Source organism: Abrus precatorius, unplaced genomic scaffold, assembly GCF_003935025.1.
Source record: "Abrus precatorius isolate BTA unplaced genomic scaffold, Abrus_2018 Scaffold10, whole genome shotgun sequence".
NCBI lineage: Eukaryota > Viridiplantae > Streptophyta > Magnoliopsida > Fabales > Fabaceae > Abrus > Abrus precatorius.
In genome coordinates, this window is record NW_020874292.1 from 32,191,762 (window position 1) to 32,209,712 (window position 17,951).

Here is a 17,951-nt window from a genome sequence, read left to right on the forward strand (position 1 = left end):
AAATTAGTATTCAGTCTACCCATACATCAAAAGGAGTACCAAACTAGTTACATACACATTATATTCCACACACGAAGATGTCTGTGTGTATGTATGCACATACATATGTTGCAGTGTTTTTATATACAAGTGAAGTAAGATACCTCAATTGGCAAGGAATCAGCAGCTAACGCACGATCATCCGCAATAAGAGGATTCAAACCATCAGCAGTAGCAAGCTCATGAATGCCAGCCAAAACGGGTCTCCACCTCCTTAAAACAGCAACGAATGGTGGTAAAATAGCCTCAAGGTATTGTTTACGAAGAGGCTTTTGATCTTTGCTAACAGCATGGTATACCTGACCAAAATGTTGTACTATGGTAACTACAATGATTGTGCACAAATGAAAGACAACGGCACATGATGTGCACATTGAAGTAAGAAAGAATGAAAATGAACAATACAAACCTCAGAATAAAGCACGCAAGATGCTACCAAAACTCTTTGCCTCTTAGAATCAGAAAGTGGCATGTTGAGAACAGGTGAGAGAACACTGTTCAATTTACAAATACATATATATTATCAAAACGAGATTAACCCTTCTCCAATTCAGTGAGTGTGTTTCGAATTGTAAGTTTAGAAATTTTTTAAACAACTGTTCAAATAAGGCAAATAGAAAATGAAAATTATGCTATAAACATTTTTCTATAACCGAATGTCTTATAATAGATTTATTTTATCCTCCCAAGGGTAGCAAATGAAGGAAGATAATACATTATTGTTATTAAAGAAAAAATTCGTTAAGACAGATAGAACAAAATTACAAGGAATTTGGAGCATTAGGGATCCTCCATAATGAAAAAAGAAAAATTAAAACAGAAAGGAAAAAGAGAAAACATCAATGGAGCAAAGCCCCAAAATAAGGAGTGGGGTTGGGTCTCTAGAATCTGGTGTCAAAATATGAGGCTTTGGCAACTAAGTCCCCTGGGGAGTGGGGACATTTCCTTTACAGCCCTCTTCATTGTGACAGAAAATTATCTAAAGCATGGTTTGCATTAAAAAACAGGTGGGACACTAAGTCAGCAAGAAAAGCTACTCTTGTTAGTCTTTGGAAGTTCATGTCTTGCCTAACAAAGACAACCCCTTAAAAAGACCATTAGAAGAACACCGCAAAGAAGTTAGGTGAACTGCACGATCCAAAAATTTACTACTGAAGTCATTGCTCAAACCTAAGGAAATGAGAAATGTAAAAGAACCATAACCTTATATAAAATTCCCAGGACTAGCACACATAGCTTTAACTGCTAAATTGGCTTCCCACCTATTGAACTGCAACCATATGTTGGATAACTTAATGCCATAAAGTAGTATATATAGGAAAAAGCAAAAGCCATTAACCAGTCAAAACTCAAAACAATGATTATGGAAACCAAGTTTCCAAGGTCTAATCCTATTTTAGGTCTTTAGCAAATCTTCCACCTAACAAGATGGTCTCTCATAAACCCATTTGTCCTCAACCAGATAGTACAGCAAGAAACATAGAAATGACTGCATGAGAGATATAGACCACTGAAGAAAAGAACGAACCATTTCTAGTGATTGGCAAGCTCCCAAAAGGAATGGACACAGAAATTGCCAACCAAAGGTATTCCTAGATAAGTAAGAGGCCATTGAAGAATTTGTCAGCCAGCTAATGAGGCAAAAGTAGTTAAATTCTGCTCATCTACATTAACAGCCACCAAATCACTTTTAGAAAGGTTAATCCTTAGCCCCAAAATAATTTTGAATAACCTAAGAATCAAAAGGAAAATAATAAAGAAATTGGCATCCATCTCTAAGAACAAAACATTATTATTGGCAAATTGAAGATGGTCAATCTCAAATTTCTTTATAAAGTCCTCTTTCAACAGCCCTAAAAACCAAGCTGCTATGAACATCCACCATTATAGTAAACAAAGAAGACAAAGGATCCCTTTGCTTAGGACCCCTCTAACCTTTAAACCAACGTTTTGACACTCCATTTACAATGACAGCAAAAGAAGCTGAGGATAAACACACTAAACATCAAATTCCTCTGTCTGGAAACCAATCCATTTTTTTATAACATTCACCCACATTCCCCAGTTATACCATCGTAAGCTTTATCAAAATCCAACTTTAAATCCAAACCCAGTTTCTTCCTACTTCTAATATCTTCCACCATCTCATAAGCAAGTGCTGCATCTAAAAATTTGTCATCCTTAATGAAATTTCTTTTTTTGTCTAAAAGAAAAAGAAAAGTCCAACTCCTTAATGTTCTCCCTTAAAAAGACCATGTCAATAGTGAGATTTTTATCATGCATGTGGGGTCAAGATTTGGAACTTAAAGTCAGTGACTCTTTTAGATGGTTGTGTGTCCTTCAAGTAATTACAAATCCTGATTATCCATGTAATATCCAAAGATCAAGATTTGTCATATGCATTATACTTAAATTAATAAATCAGGCAACCAAGAAAGCACACTTGCATATCAGTCATGTAAGGAAAACACAAGATCCAAGAATCATCCATTTCCAAGTGTTTTAAGATGAAAATAGAAATATAGAGTGAAACGAAACAGAAGTCCGGTACAACAAGAAGAATGAATGCATATGTGGCACCTATCTAATGAGAGAAAGGGTGATATTATTAGTCAAATATATGAAAGGGTCATATCAGCTTGTTTGTGTTGGCCTACAGTTTTCATCCTATGTTCTAGACTCAGAATCAAGACATGTCATTCGTGTATCATGCTTTCGGAATCAATTTGTGGTAAAACTCATGTTTTAGGATAATGAAATTTTATCTGCTAGGGCAGAAGAAATATGACACAATGGAAAATTCAAATTGTAAGACCGATTTAAACAACTATAGGATAAAGTTTCAAATGGAGGTAAAAACAAATATATCTTAAGTACCAGTTGACCATAGGGAAAATGAAAGAGGGAAAACAAGTAACTGCCAACATCGCTGAATTTGCATGAAACTTGATCAAGTAACGATCCAAATTATCCAAGCGGTCATTCATCATTCAAGGATCAAAATATGGACAACAAATATTTTAGAGTGAACAGGTCATTTTACCTCCACAAAAGTGCTGACCGTGGTTTTCTTCCTTCAGACACCAGATCCTCAATACCTGCATTTCTCATCAGCATATGATCTTCACCATCATCATCTTCCCTCATCGATAGAAGAACCATTCGAAGCATGCACAAGAATGGTTGGTCACTGTCTAATAGCTGGTATAATGCAGCCATCCCTCCCATTCCAGTACCTGATCCCCCACCTATACCAAGACCACCACCAAGTCCAGACTCATCTAGCAACAATGCTTGGAGCATTGCCACAGACTTCTTCACCAAAGGAAGCTCAATCCAGTTGCCATTAGCATCCTTCTCCAGAGCAGACATCCAAAAGTCCCATCCACTCCCACCACCACCAAATGGAGCTGGATTTGGAGAAAGGCTGACACCATACCACAAACGGCTCCTATATTTCCAGCCATTGGCTAAATCCTTAGCACAGGACCCATATGACACAAAAGCACAAGAAACAGATTCATAAGGCTCAGCAGCTGCTGCAGCAGCAAGCCTTTCCATCACTGAAGTAGGGATCTGACCACTTCCATCAGCCATTGAAGAAAGGACCTAAAAAATCAGGACAACATGACTTCACCAATATAAAAGTAAATATGCAAGGCTATATAAGAAAAATGAAAATGAGAACTAAATAAATATTTCAAATCAAAATGGAATGAATAGTAAGGAAAGTAAAGAAAACAAAAAAAGAGTGTACACATGTTTTCTTAAATCTGAAAAATACAGGCAAAAGTTTGAGATAATAAGGAGAAAACAGAAAAAGTATTGAAAAATAATAATTTAAAATTTTTCTTGAAAATATTTGGAGAAATCAACAGTATGTCACCATTCATGCATTTTGAATGAACACCAGAAACAGCATTGTGGATAGACCAATGTAAAAAATTACACGTCTATATCTGTTTATGACATGTGTGCATATTTAGTTATACATTACTGTATGCATACATCTAGAGGAACTCCCTCAGAGTCACTAGCTAGTGATCTGCGATCATCCATAACTTCTGTTGATTCATCAATTGTTGACAATGAACTTGAGTGATTATTGATAGAATATGCAGATAAAAGTGGGGATGGTGACCCATCTGCAGCATGTGAAGAAGAGGATCGTTTGCTCTGAAACCGTAAATGATCTTCAACAAGCATAAGTATCACAATGGCATTCTCTACTAAAGCCACAGACAACTGGGCAGCATTCTCAGCTTCAGCCTTAGCATCCTTTGGTGACAATCCCTCAGCTGCAACACCAGCAGCAGCCGCAGCAATAATTTGAGTCTGCAGTTAAGTAAAAGATGTAAGTAGACAGTATCACTGTTTTTATTTCCACTCTTCAACAAAAACAAGAAACATAGATATTGTACTCAACCTTGTACATAATCTTAATATTTATGTGCACTTAGGCATAAGAGGGATTTCGTTATTAGGTATGCATAGGCATTTAAGAAGTTAGAACCTTAAATAACTGGGGGGAAAGAATATCAGAATGAAAGACCATATCATGCCATGGCATATGATGTACCACACTCTTCATAGGAAAATCAACAAGGATAGAAAACAAGATGTACCTGAACTTGCAATTCTCTAGCAGCAAAATCCAGCAAGCCACCTAAGAGTCTCCTCTTGAATATAGGTAATGATTCTTCGCGTCTTCAAGACAGAAATCAATGCAGAAAAGAATGATTATATAAATGGCATAAAACAGAGAACTGTAAAGTGTCATCAGAAACGTTGAATCAAACAACGAAACAATATGGTAATATAGCAAGAGTTCATAAAACTCCTCAAATTCTTCATAATCTTATCCACAAACTTAGACTAGGATTCTAGGATCACCATTATATACATCAATTTCTTCAAGGTCGTCTTACTGCACGTTTGGAAACACTTAAATTTTGAGAAACAATTATTTTTCAAAAGCTCTCTCAAGAACGTGGCAAAAATAATTGATTTTATTCAAAGTAAGTGGAATCAAACAAACCTTTAGACACCTGACACAAACTCCAGTGGAACATTAAATTTTTCATATTTTTTCTTTAGTAATATTAGAGTATATAACTGTAATGTAACTATAGTTTTCATTATAACTATCATTGTCAGTCTGTTTACAACAGTCTAATGTAACAGAATTAGTTACTGTAAATAGACTTCTCATAAATATGTTACACCTACTCTTACAAAATATATAGAAAACATATAAGTTTATAGTGATATGTTCAATTCTCTCTCTCTCCTAATCTCGTTGATATTCTAATATGGTGGCAGAAAGCCTTTTTTTCCTGATCCATGGCATCTTCAAGTAATTCAATTTGCACTCCTGTAACTTCATCTCAATCAGTACCTTACAAACTGAATGATAAGAATTTCTTGACTTGGCAACAGCAAGTAGAAGCTGTACTCCAAAGCCACAATCTTTGGAGGTTTGTAGTGAATCCCCAAATTCCACCACAATATCTCACAAATGAAGATCACAATCAAGAGTGTGTCAATCATGCATACTTGCAACAGGATCAGCAGAACTCTTTATTGCTTTCTTGGCTACTTTCATCATGGTCTGATTTGATTCATGCCTGTGTAGTTAAATGTTGATATTATAGGCAGGTTTGGGATGAACTGCATAGCCATTTTCATGCCCTAACTCGTCCCAAATCTACTCAGTATAGCCTGGAACTGATAACTACTAAGAATGGATCAAGTGATATAGCTGAATTTCTCATGCAAATTAGGATTATTGTTGACTGCCTCACTTCTTAGTGACCCAATAACTGACATGACCATACTGATGCAATTTTTGGTGAACTACCTTTAGATTTAGAATATGATCCTCTCTCTATTGGATCTCTTCATCTAGCGCAAGAAGCACAAATTGCACAGAACAAACAATTAGTTCTTCAACAACCACTCTGGTGAACGTTGCTTACATCTCACAAACACCTTAGAACCCTCAAATGTTGCAAGACAACATCACAAATGGTCTACAGAGCTTCATTCCCAGTTCCACTAACTTTTCTTCTGATATGCCACAAGGTAGAGGAACTGGACAAATAGGTCACAACAAGAGCGCAAAGCAATGGGCAATTAAGTTCTCTAAGCTCAGCCTAGTGCCAAATTTGCGACAAGTTTGGCCATGATGCATCCATTCACTATCAAATATCCAGTTCAACCCCTTAGTTACCAAATCCTATTTATGGAACGTCATCATCTCAATTTGATTATGAGATGCAACAATCTTTTATGGTTCCCAACCCAACCATTTTGGCAGCAATCCCTTGGTTGAATGTCAAAGCGATGTTAAGTAAAGTAATCCCACATTGGTTAGGAAGATAACCGAGATTGATGGGTGCAATTCTTGCATTAGTTTCTAGATTATATTTCTACTTAAATCATGCATTATTGCATTTAGATCTAATTTTATTAAATATTTTACTTGTTTTATTCAAGTAAATTGTTTTTTTGTGTTTTTTATACAGAAGAGTGAATTTTGAAGATAAAACTTGAATAATTTGGAGATTGAAATGAAGAGAATGAATTTTAAGAGTTTTTTAAGCTAAAATTGAAAGAATAAGCTTTAAACCATAAAGTATATAGCTCGTCTATGGCAAGGAACACACCTATGTTCCTGTCTGGTCTGGAGGAGCTTGGAAGAAGAAGAGAACACAGGTTTTGTTGCAAGACACACCTATGGTTGCAATGGTAAGCGGAAACAACACTTACTAAAATTATTTGGACTTTCTCTGTAAAAGGCCAAAAGAGAAGAGTTGAAGTCTTATCTACACAAACCCTAAAAGAAGAAGAAAAAGGGAACATTTGGCTATGGAGACTTTTCGGTTGACGCGAGAGTGATGAGATTGAAAATGCCACGTAAAGAAAGAAGTTACCCATGAAACCCAAAAACATCAAAGTGAAAGTAAACTTTTTGGGGTACGATTTTAGAATGACTTAGCAATGCACTCCCCTAAAGGTCGAGATCAGAATTATTTCTCCTTTCTACTCTAATATTTTATTGGTCTTGTTTTTCTTATTATGTCTAAGTTTATTTTCTTGGTTTGTAATCAGACCATAAATAAGTAATATTATTCTATCATTTGAAAGTTGCTCGAATTAGGATTGATGACAATATTCTATGATTTACTAAATGTTTAGCCTTAGCTATCAGAAAATGTGTTAAGAATTCTGACATTAATTAGGAATATGTCAAAAATACATAAAAAATAAAAGTTCTCCTTTAAGCTAGTTTTTAGGAGTGCATTATCTTAAATGACAGATAATTTGAAATGGAAGCATAAAAACTTACCTTATTCGCTGTTCTCCTGTGCTAGATCCACCAACAATAGAAAGCCATTCTGCACAATGAATAGTCGCTTCAATATCCTGGAGACAATGAGCAACGCTAAGCAGTATGAATTGCTCTGACAAAACCAGAAATCATGCAAGCAAACAAATATGGACAGTAGAAGGTGAAAATCCAGTAGACTGATATGATATTATAATTAAGACCTTCTACAATATTTCAGTAGTTAATTGCTTCTCCATACAGAAACTTCAGGTCAAGGACAAAAGTTTGGTTCCTATGGATGACGACAATTATTTAGTAACAAAATAAAATATTGCAAGAGTCATTAAACTAAAAATTAATACTAGAGAATTCACTACTTAAAGACAACAGGTTCAGAGTACATTCATAAGACACTCATTTTATCACACAGGACGATATATGTCATCAAAAAAGGATTTGCAAATTCATTGCAAGTTCCAGCTAGCTCTAATATTTGATCTTCAACAGTTACAACCCCAGTCAATGAAACAAAATATTATAAAAAAAAAAAAAAAAACAGACATGAAACAGGAAACGAACTATGGCATGTACATGCTATCAATAGCAACATGATGAAAGAGAAAAATGGGCAAGAATCGGCAGTAACATCAACATCAGATAGACATGAAAGAAGTTAACTTTCAAATGAATATCAACCTTCCATCCATCTTTTTGGCGCATTGAATGCTCCAGCATGATAATAAGGAAGTTGTGTATAAGGTCTTCTATATCTCCAATTGTTGTTGAATCAGACAATTTACTTGGACCCACCTGTGAAACAAAAGTACACAAGCAGTAAAGTAAAAGAATTTACACAAGAACCATACCAATATGTGTGTATGACTGTATGTCATACACAAGATGGCATGAATTTATTTTGTATGTATTATATACTTATGTATGTATGACAAAAAAAATATCAAAGCGAAAAGAAGAAAACTGGATAAAAAGAAGCAATTAACATTGTTTTTTACTCAAATTATTACCTCGTAGTTTGAGATAAGGACTTCCAGAATCCATTCAGGCCATTCCTCCATGTTTGTCAGACTGCTTCTATTTTCAGGATGACTGCAAGCCAAAAATAGAAGATCCTGAAACATTACACAAACACGCAATTCAAAACTAGGTGTCATTAAAAAATCTTAACTAGGAACTATATCCATAATTGGAAGTCTTACTTCCTTTGAAAAAGTTCTATGGCAAATTTTCTACATGACTGTGGCATAAACATGAACCTTCCTGAAGGTAACTCTTACAGTGAAAAAGTACTTAAGGACAAAAAAAGAACAGAGTACTCTCATGGTATCTGAAAAAAATTCAGTGTGTGATTCTAAAGAAAGCACTTTAAGATACAATACCCACTAATTTTAGTTGTTCTGTTTGATAAGAGAAGAAAAGATAGAGAAAAGAAGGAATATGTGAAATAGAAACAAAGGAAAAATAAAGGAATCTCCTTTCTGGTCCCTCTGCAGGTCTGCCAGTGGGACTCTCTGAAAGAATCCATGAGTTGAACATTTATAAAGATAGAGATTCCAATAAAATGAGAGGGAGAGTGACAAAGCTAGAGAAAACAGAGAGATCTGAGGTGTAATTTGAACTCTGTTAAGGACAAAGATTTTCTCTGAATTGAGACCAACCACAGTATAAAGTTAGACCTATCTTTCTAACTGATAACCAAAATCAACTGACTACAGCTTACAGCAGTTATTTTGAATCAGTTAAAACCAACTCTAACTGAATGTAACAGAGAACAGAAATACTACACAAGCAGATGACTAGCTACTCTAATTAAACATCATCGAGAGCTTCAAAAAAGATTGTTACAAAGCAAGTCTTTAAGATACAGCAATTAATCATGCTTCCAAAAGGAAAAGAAACATGCAGCTTATCATTCTGTTCCACCAGCGATCTTGTCATTAGTTTTAGTTTTATAACAGCTCTTGGTCAAGAAAAGCCTCTGTCCCACCATGATTTTTCAGATCTTAAAATGACAGCAAACTTAAGTCCTAAACAAACCTAAAATAATCTGTAACAAGAAATTCAAATGCATAAATTAAGCAGTTCATCAGTGAACAAGTAAGCTCTATCGAGAAGTTCAATTACATGCATCAAGCAAGTGAAAAAAAACACCACCTCATAAATCAAATCAAATACAATCTGTAAACACTAGATGAGTGTTGTGAAAAATGAGAAATACCTGTAGTGCTCTACTCTGTAGAGGCCTAGGAGCAAATGGAAGGGAACGCAAAAGCACCAATAAAAGTTGCGAATGTTCAAAGCGATGACCAGAATCATAGAAGTTCAGCCCATCCTCTAAAGAAGAGGCATTGATCTGAAATGGAAAGAAAGCAAGCCAAAAAGGAAATTGAAAACATCAGCTATTGAGGATAGTAATACCATTTTAGCAACTTGATCAGCTAACAACATTTTTCAAGTGAGTTTCCTCAATAGACTACACATTCATAGAGACTTGAAGGCTTCTATATTTTTCTGTTTTTCTCATTTTGTTATCGTTAATAACGGGATATTTTATGTTGATATTAGCAAGTTTTCTTCTCCCTTCAACTATTGAGTTTCTCTTTTCTAAGAGAAACAAAAAATTTTAGTCAGTACATAATAAATAACTTAGATTTTGGCATTCCAAGATCATGCCTATTTAGACCTGATAATCAACTATCACCATATGCATTGGTATTCTATTAATAATTTTAACTATGCACCAGTCATGGGAATCTTGAACACCATGGTATTTGATAACTGTTAGAATATATGAAAAACATATCATAATATCTAATATTATAATTTGTAACATTTTATTTTTAGAGTATCTTAGATATTTCTAAGGATTAGTTTCCCTATTTCCTTGGTTTTCATATTTCCGTAGTATCTTATGATTTATTTCCTTATTTAGTTAGGATTGTGATCTAGTAGTATTACTATAAATAAAGGTTGATAAACTAAAGTTTCCCATTTCATCTATTAGTTGATAAATTCATAATTCAATTAACTTGAAGCATGTTGATAGGTCAAATCTCAAAAAATGAGAAATACAAATTTTGCTCATATTTACAAATGCAAATGCCTTCATATCTTTTAATGTTTATGCAGATATGCTGAAAATATTCAGAACAATATATATGAGCTTATAATGGCCAAATATGAAGAACAGGCTTATATAGAATAAAGCATGGTTACAAACATTGCAGATAGAACTTCTGTAAAAACAATAAAAAGAAAAGACAATTTCCATTTGTGCAACAGTATAGGGATAATGTCATTAGTATGTGTTTACATTGGTATATGGAGTGGGGATATGGTGAAGGAAGTTAGCCATACCGAGGCAGCCAACAAAGCTGTGTAAACATTGTTAGTCATTAGCCTGTTGGGTGCTGCTTGAAAAGCCTTCTGTAAAGCATAAAGTAGAAGAGAAACCTTGTCTTCAAACATAGTGCCACCTTTGTCATGGAGTCCAACACCCAAAAGGTTGCTTGTTGTATCAGGACCAGCACGGGAACCAAATCTCAAATGTCCAGAAGCTACTAAAGCACCTAAGAGACCTATGATCCCAACAACAATGCCGTCACTCTTATCAACATTGTAAACATTTTTTCTAGCACTGTCAGCACTAATAGACAGACTTATGCCTCCCAAATTCTTGCCAGAAGGAGTTTCAGGGGTAAATGTCATCTTGTCACTGTTAACATCTGGAGAACTAAGATCAGGGCTATTGCCACTATCAACAGATTGAGAACCTTGGTCATTGTCATGTAAGATGGATTCATCTTCCTCTTTAGATCCTTCATCATCCTGACTTCCTTTTGTGATTTCATTACTACCATCAATACCAGTTTTCTGAAGTTCAGGATTCTTTAACAATGATTCAAGGACATCACTATCTCCTGCTTTAGCTTCCCTCTGGAGCAAAACAAGAAGAGTTTCTATGCCACCACATGCTAGGAATTCTTCTGCAAATGTGTGAGCTCTAGATGTATTTGGCTGGACAACCAACCTGTAGAAGAGATGCAACACCCTAGCAACCTGAAAATGAAATGATTGATAAATTAGAACAATTTTACTTAGATTACAATAATTAAAATCAAACCAAAGCATTATATGAAACATTTTAGATTTTTCAAATTAAAAAAGAACAACCTAACTTGAGATTCACGATAATCAGAACATGCAGATTACTTGCAATAAATATATTGCAATCTAACACAACACACAGCAGAACATAACATACTAGTAACCAAGTGCTTCAACAGGCATTCAGCAAGCTAGGCATTTCACTAGTTGACTGGTTAAAAAATAGGAAAAATTCATGCATTTACATGGTAAAGAGTCCCTATATATGCTATTCAAATACCCATATTTTGTATAAGAAATTACAACATTAGAGTAGAGGTATGATTGAGCTAGAAAAACTTTTTTGGGCAATTGAAACATGGAATTCTTTCTGGACAATTTTATATACAGTATAGGCTATGGTACAAGTTCCTCATCCCCACCCCCCAAATAAAAAACATAGAGCTTGTGATACAATTTACAGCAGAGATCTCCCGGCACAATTGCTGTGACTCACTGTGCCATATAAGAACCAGCCTAACACATGGCTCCCACAGGTGTGAATTTTGAGCAGAAACAAATGTACACAACCTTAACATCGGGAGCTAAGAAACTTGTACCACGACAGGATCCCATAACCCCCACCACTGGGTCACATAAGGTCCATTTCTTTGAGAAAACCTAAAAGTTCTTCTGCTCTTGTTATTTAAAAGGGACTCAAACAACCTTCACAACCTGCTCAGCAGCAACCAACCTCTTCTTAGCAAAACTGAACAAACTACACAACTACATCCACCAACTCTGGCAATTGTGCGTCCTGTCCTGCCCATCTCCAACAACAGTCATCTGTTTTTCCTCTCCTCCCCTGTTCTAGACTTTGATTTTCTCATTTAATCTCTCCATCTAATTGCGCCATCTCTTTATTCTTTTTTATTTCCAGTTTATGTTTCTCTCTGATCTCTCCAGCCATTATTTCCTCCGAGTTCAGTTATGTTCCCTCTGCACATTATTTTCCTTGCATTGGTGATACTTTTTGTTAAATATTATTTCCTACAATGTTTCTAATTTATTGTTCGTGATATATGTTATTAGTTTTTCTTATTTCTTAGACTCAACAATATCTTCACTATATTTCATTTGTATGTGTGTGTTAGCATGCTTCTGCCATAAGCCACAACATCATCTGCCATATTATTATGCCAAATTTTTGGCTTGCTGCCATAAAATTCTCATTTCATAAGGCAATATAACCTTAGTACCCTTACCATGCCACACATGACAAGAGAATTGCCTGGGAAAGAATCCCAGAAAGGAAGTAATTATAACCATTTTACAACAAAACAAAAGAAAAGGCTTTTTTCTTGTAATAAGATGAATATGTTAAGAGATATAGATAAGAAAAGAGCCTGCTTGAACATGAAATACAGTACCAAAGCCCCCAACCTTGTAAGACTCTGCTAGGTCCCAATTGCAAGGTAAGAAACTTGAGTCCCACACTGAAAGTATGGGACTCTACTGTGGGGTTTATAAGGCCTTAGCCTCTCCAACTGTTACCTAGCTTTTATGATGTGGTTCTCTCAAAGTTCTCATCAAACTCTTCAAAAGAACAAACCCACAAGCTGAATGCCAGACAAAATTAGCACCCAATTACCTATCACATAATAAAGAAATATTGGGTTTCTAAACAAACTTTTAATAATGTGAAAACTCATTTGACAACATCAAACAACTAATCATGCAACTAGATGACGCATAAGAACCACAGAAAATTATACTCAGAAATTCTATTACAAGACAAATGCATTAGATAGTCCTGGCTGCATTGTTATATCTGTGTTTCTTAATAGCATCCTGGCTGACAATGCTTTTTAATTCCCCCACAAAAAAGAAAAGCCAAAAACACTTAATGTCACTGCTTTACCTGATTAGGTTGTGGACAGTCCACCATGAATCCAAGTAAACATTGGACATCATTTGAGGCCAATGAAGGAGGTGCTGCCACTATGAGAAGTTCAACGACCACCAAGAGCTCATCAACCAAAGCATTGATTTCCCCTACTGGACGTGTTGCCCCAGTAAGGGAAACAGTATTCAGTGAATCCATCTCAGGAACAGTCCAATAACATCTTCTGCAGCCATCAAGAAGCATTTGAATGGCATTGGCATCTCGCATTACCATTGACTCAGTGAAAACCATATCTGCAAGAGATGATAAAAGCTTCTTTTGTATGCCATAGCTACACAAACTCCAAATTTTTAAATCTAACAGCAATGTAGTGAAGAGCTGCACTTTAAGTGCATGGTTAATCTTCTGATATTGACAAAGGGAAACAACGGCGGCAACAAGTTCCTCATCTCTTACACCATCATCCTTTCTAACATCAAGCAAAGATAGAGTTTGAAGAAGATGATTCAAAATTTTTGACAGAACCTCAGGCCCTCTGCCACGAGACAATTCTTCATTGTTCCTTGGATGCTGAATAGCCATGGATATAATTCTAAATACAGGGGCAGCAAGAGATGCGGTGGCTGAAGACAGAGGTAAACTCCCTTGATGTGGTTCCAAAGTATCCTCATGTACATTGCTTATTGTCAAGGGAAGCAAAGATAAGGGACCACCATAGGCCAATGCCCACAAAGCATCCACAGGTCGCATTCGTGTAGCAACATGGACTTGCCCAAGAACCTCAGCTGGACGTCGAAGCATTCCTGAATCATGATAAAGGATTCATAAGAAGAGTAGACAATGATGCAGCAAATTATTTACTCCTTGAGGCATAAAAGATATTTTAAATTGCAGTGACAGTAAAAATGTGTTAATAAACTTATGGATTTATATTTTAAATACAGAAATGCTTATCACAAAAAACTTTTTCTGAGATCAATGCATCTATGATCCAACAAACAGCAGGTTGTTCCATAATAAAATACTGGAAATAGATGAAAGAGATCTATGCCCATGGACTGTTAAGAAGATATAGAAGTAAAGAAACAATAAAGGTATGGCACATAAAGTTACCAGCTTAGCTAATCTATTTGCGTAATCATAAGACTAAAAGCCATGATATAATGAGAGAAACAGAATGCAATTAAATAATCAACTACACTCTGCACGATATCCTCCAAGACAGAGCTTCACACAAACAGGCCAGTTAAGAATAATAAGTTCCATTTCTTGACAAATTCCTTACCTTTTACCCACTCTTTAATTTAATTAATATCCATTTTAAAACTTCTTTGTAAACAAGAATGCATCTTTATATGCATGGATAAATAAGCTTAACACAAGTCCCTAACTGTTCATAATTCTGAACATACAAACATTTGTTTTATATAATTTTGAAACAAATGGGAAAAAAATTCAGATTAAAGAGAAGAACCAAAGAAAACAATGAATTACAGTACAAAGCATCCTATTAATAAACCAACAAAAAAATTTAACCACTAGGGAAAGAACAACCGTTGTAGTGCTAACACACTGGAACCCAAACTATAGTAAACCATTTTTAATTTCCATCATATAAATCCACAAACTAACCTTCCAGAGATTAGTTCAGGTACCAGGGGCCTTTCTGCATGAAAAATCAATATGCATTTATGCAGTGTATAAAAAACTCATTATTCATTATATTATCATAAAAATTAAACCACCAAAATAATTAATCTAACCTGAAGCACCAGAAGGTGAAGCATCAGGACAGAAACGCCCACTAAGCAAACTAGGATGATAGAGCAGGTGAATGCAACTTCCAATTTCTGCATCCAAAAGCACACTTTCCTCTGCCTTGCTCTGCATATAGGCATTTGTTGCTAGCCATGGTAGCCCAGCAGCATTACCAAAAGAAGGCACTATATCCCCTCCTCTAAAAGCCAGGGATGACATTTTTTCAGGGCCAATTGGTTCCTTAAAGATGTAAACAGGGCCCATCTCAGCAAACAATGGGCATTGACGTCGACGGCGTTGCAAACCAGCCATAGTAGGAGGAGGGTTAGTTCCTATGCAGCAAAATGCAAGGGGTTTGGAAATTCGAGGGAACTCAAAAGGACGACTTTCATATAAAGATCCATCTATATATAACCTGACTTCACTTTCTGCTTTCCCAAGAATTCCATGCTTGCCCACATGTTCAAGACCAATGAAGTACCAGCATTGCGGTTTGAAAGCATAGGTAAAATGCAAAGAAGACTTCTTTCCCTTTCCACTAGCAGTTTCAACAACCAAAAATTGAGCATGAAAATAAGCCTCTATACCCTGATTATCACCAGTCAAAAAACTGAATAGCCGCGGCATATGTGCTGTACCTTCACCAGCTAGTGCACTAGCTGCGGCAGCAGCTGACATAGCCGATGATTTACCCGACTTAGCTGCTGCAGCTGCAGCAATTGCAGCAGCAACTGTAGCTGTATTTAATGAATCTGCAAATGATTCAATGTAGATCCATGTTGCAAAAGCATATCCATTGATAAATGGCCAACGGCTCTCGCCTGGACCGAGCAAACCAGAACTTTCACCATCAAACTCAAAGGTGCAGGCTGGTCCCCCTGACTCCTTTCCACTTATAGCTTTCTCCAATGCTAGTGTTAATCGTGGAGCCCAAATTGTGGTAAGTGTCTTTGTAATGACTTGAAACCATCTATAAAGATCACTCACACTTAGAGAATGGCCCGCTAAGTATTGTATGCAGTGGCACAAAGGAGTCCCATCCCACCTCATTTGCCCATTTAAGCCAACATCCACTTTAAAAATTTTTTCCGCGGTTCTCAACAATACTCCTAACAGGCCAGCCATTGAGCACATTGCTCTATTCCTAGTGCAAGCCCTTAATATGGCAAGTAGTCCCCTAACCATCCGTGTTCTCGGTGACATAGCATCATCAGTGTCACCTGCATAAGGAAGCCAAGGAATAAGTTCACCTGCTACAATGGCAGCCCGGGAGTTCAGCATAACGCTAGGAGGATTATTATCTTCATCCTCTTCAAAACTTTCAACGCCACCCATTGTTGCAAGAAGTGAATCTACAATTAAGAAAGGCACACTATCCATCTCTTCACCACTCTCAAATATTTCTACACCACTTGCAATATTCTTCAGCTTATCCATACCTTCAGGCTTCCCCATAATAGCAGAATCAACTAAATGTAGCAATTCTGGAGATACATTTGGCTTTGCATGTTTTTGCCTTGGCTTTGGTGGAGAATTAACAGTAGAATATCCACTAGAATCAAAACTAATTGACGAGGAAAACTGCTTGAATGTATGATCAAAATGTCCTTCTGAGCCAGGGCTATAAGAAAGATTATCATGATGCAAGTCAGCAACAGGGGAAGTATCATGCTCTGTCGAGTACGACTCAAATGAATATCGAAGATCCACTGCATTTCCACCAAGTGGGTGTTGTTTATTATCAGAACCAGACGATAGGTTTGATTCCTCATATTCATTATTCTTGTCTTGATCTTTCAAAGATACTTGCTCAAATTGGTCCTCGTCCATAACTGTAGTGACAGAATCAATACCTTGTTCTTGCAAGTTTACCCTTTCATCTACATGTTCAATCCCAAAACTACTGCTAGAATTTACATTGTCCTGATGAGGGCTCTCAACTGATTGTTTTACACCACTATCTACTACTCCTTGGGTATCTAATCCATTATCAGATATTTTCATCTCTTTTGGTTCCTCCTCATCTTCCATTATGCTATTTCTGAAGAAGCTAACAAATATTCATTCAAATTATGACAGCCCAATCCGCCTGCAAGTAATAAAATTACCAGAAAAACAACATAATGAACAGTAAGTTTTCTGCAAGCCTTTTGAAAGAACAGACATTATGTCAATCTTCAAACAAGAACACCACATTTCAAATGGAAAGAAACCAATCAGAAAGAAAGTACAAAAGCGTTTCAATACATGCGCATGTACTCAATATACACGTACATAACGATGTTTTAATATGAAGTAATAAAGGTGAATACTCTGGTGCCCATTTTTTTCCTAGGTTCTAATGATTTGATGAGTTCCCCACAAATGGTCATCAGTAAACTAACAACCGGTAAATGTTCGACAATGACAACTCATCAGGGGAGGGGGGAGGGTACACGGAAGAAATTACTATACAGGTGGAAGAAATCTTCACATATAAGAAAGTCTATACTAACTAGTAGAAAATTCATTAACTTGCTCGGGCAGCTTGAACAGGTAGTTCATTCGCATAGATTCGAGTTGAGAACAAATTTTCTAGAAGTAAAGGAAGTACACTACTTAAAGTTCAAAAGTACTAACACTAAGACCCGCCTCACTAGTTAGCGAATCTAAAGTAGTTCTACCAAACACAGAATAAAAACATTCTTATTCAATTTAAGTGTGTTCAATCAAATCCAACCAAAACACAAAAAACAAAGAATGCAACGAGAACCACTAGGATCATCCAATCCAAAAAGTCGTCGTTTAGAGTAAAACGCAAAAAGTAGTCCC

General features: G+C 36.1%; 1 protein-coding gene across 1 annotated transcript in view; it reads right to left on the bottom strand.

Moving 5' to 3' along the window:
* LOC113863833 (BEACH domain-containing protein C2) overlaps positions 1-17,216 on the bottom strand; it is a 35,622-nt gene extending 18,406 nt beyond the window's left edge. The window contains exons 1-12 of the mRNA XM_027497570.1: positions 15,146-17,216; positions 13,398-14,185; positions 10,748-11,449; positions 9,609-9,743; positions 8,398-8,502; positions 8,069-8,182; positions 7,391-7,467; positions 4,665-4,746; positions 4,048-4,374; positions 3,083-3,648; positions 449-533; positions 144-338 (exon numbers count right to left, since the gene is read on the bottom strand). Of these exons, the coding sequence (XP_027353371.1) occupies positions 144-338; positions 449-533; positions 3,083-3,648; positions 4,048-4,374; positions 4,665-4,746; positions 7,391-7,467; positions 8,069-8,182; positions 8,398-8,502; positions 9,609-9,743; positions 10,748-11,449; positions 13,398-14,185; positions 15,146-17,171 (5,202 nt within the window). The 5' untranslated portion in view covers positions 17,172-17,216. The remainder of the gene's footprint in view (positions 1-143; positions 339-448; positions 534-3,082; positions 3,649-4,047; positions 4,375-4,664; positions 4,747-7,390; positions 7,468-8,068; positions 8,183-8,397; positions 8,503-9,608; positions 9,744-10,747; positions 11,450-13,397; positions 14,186-15,145) is intronic.
* Between the last annotated feature and the right edge of the window lie 735 nt (positions 17,217-17,951).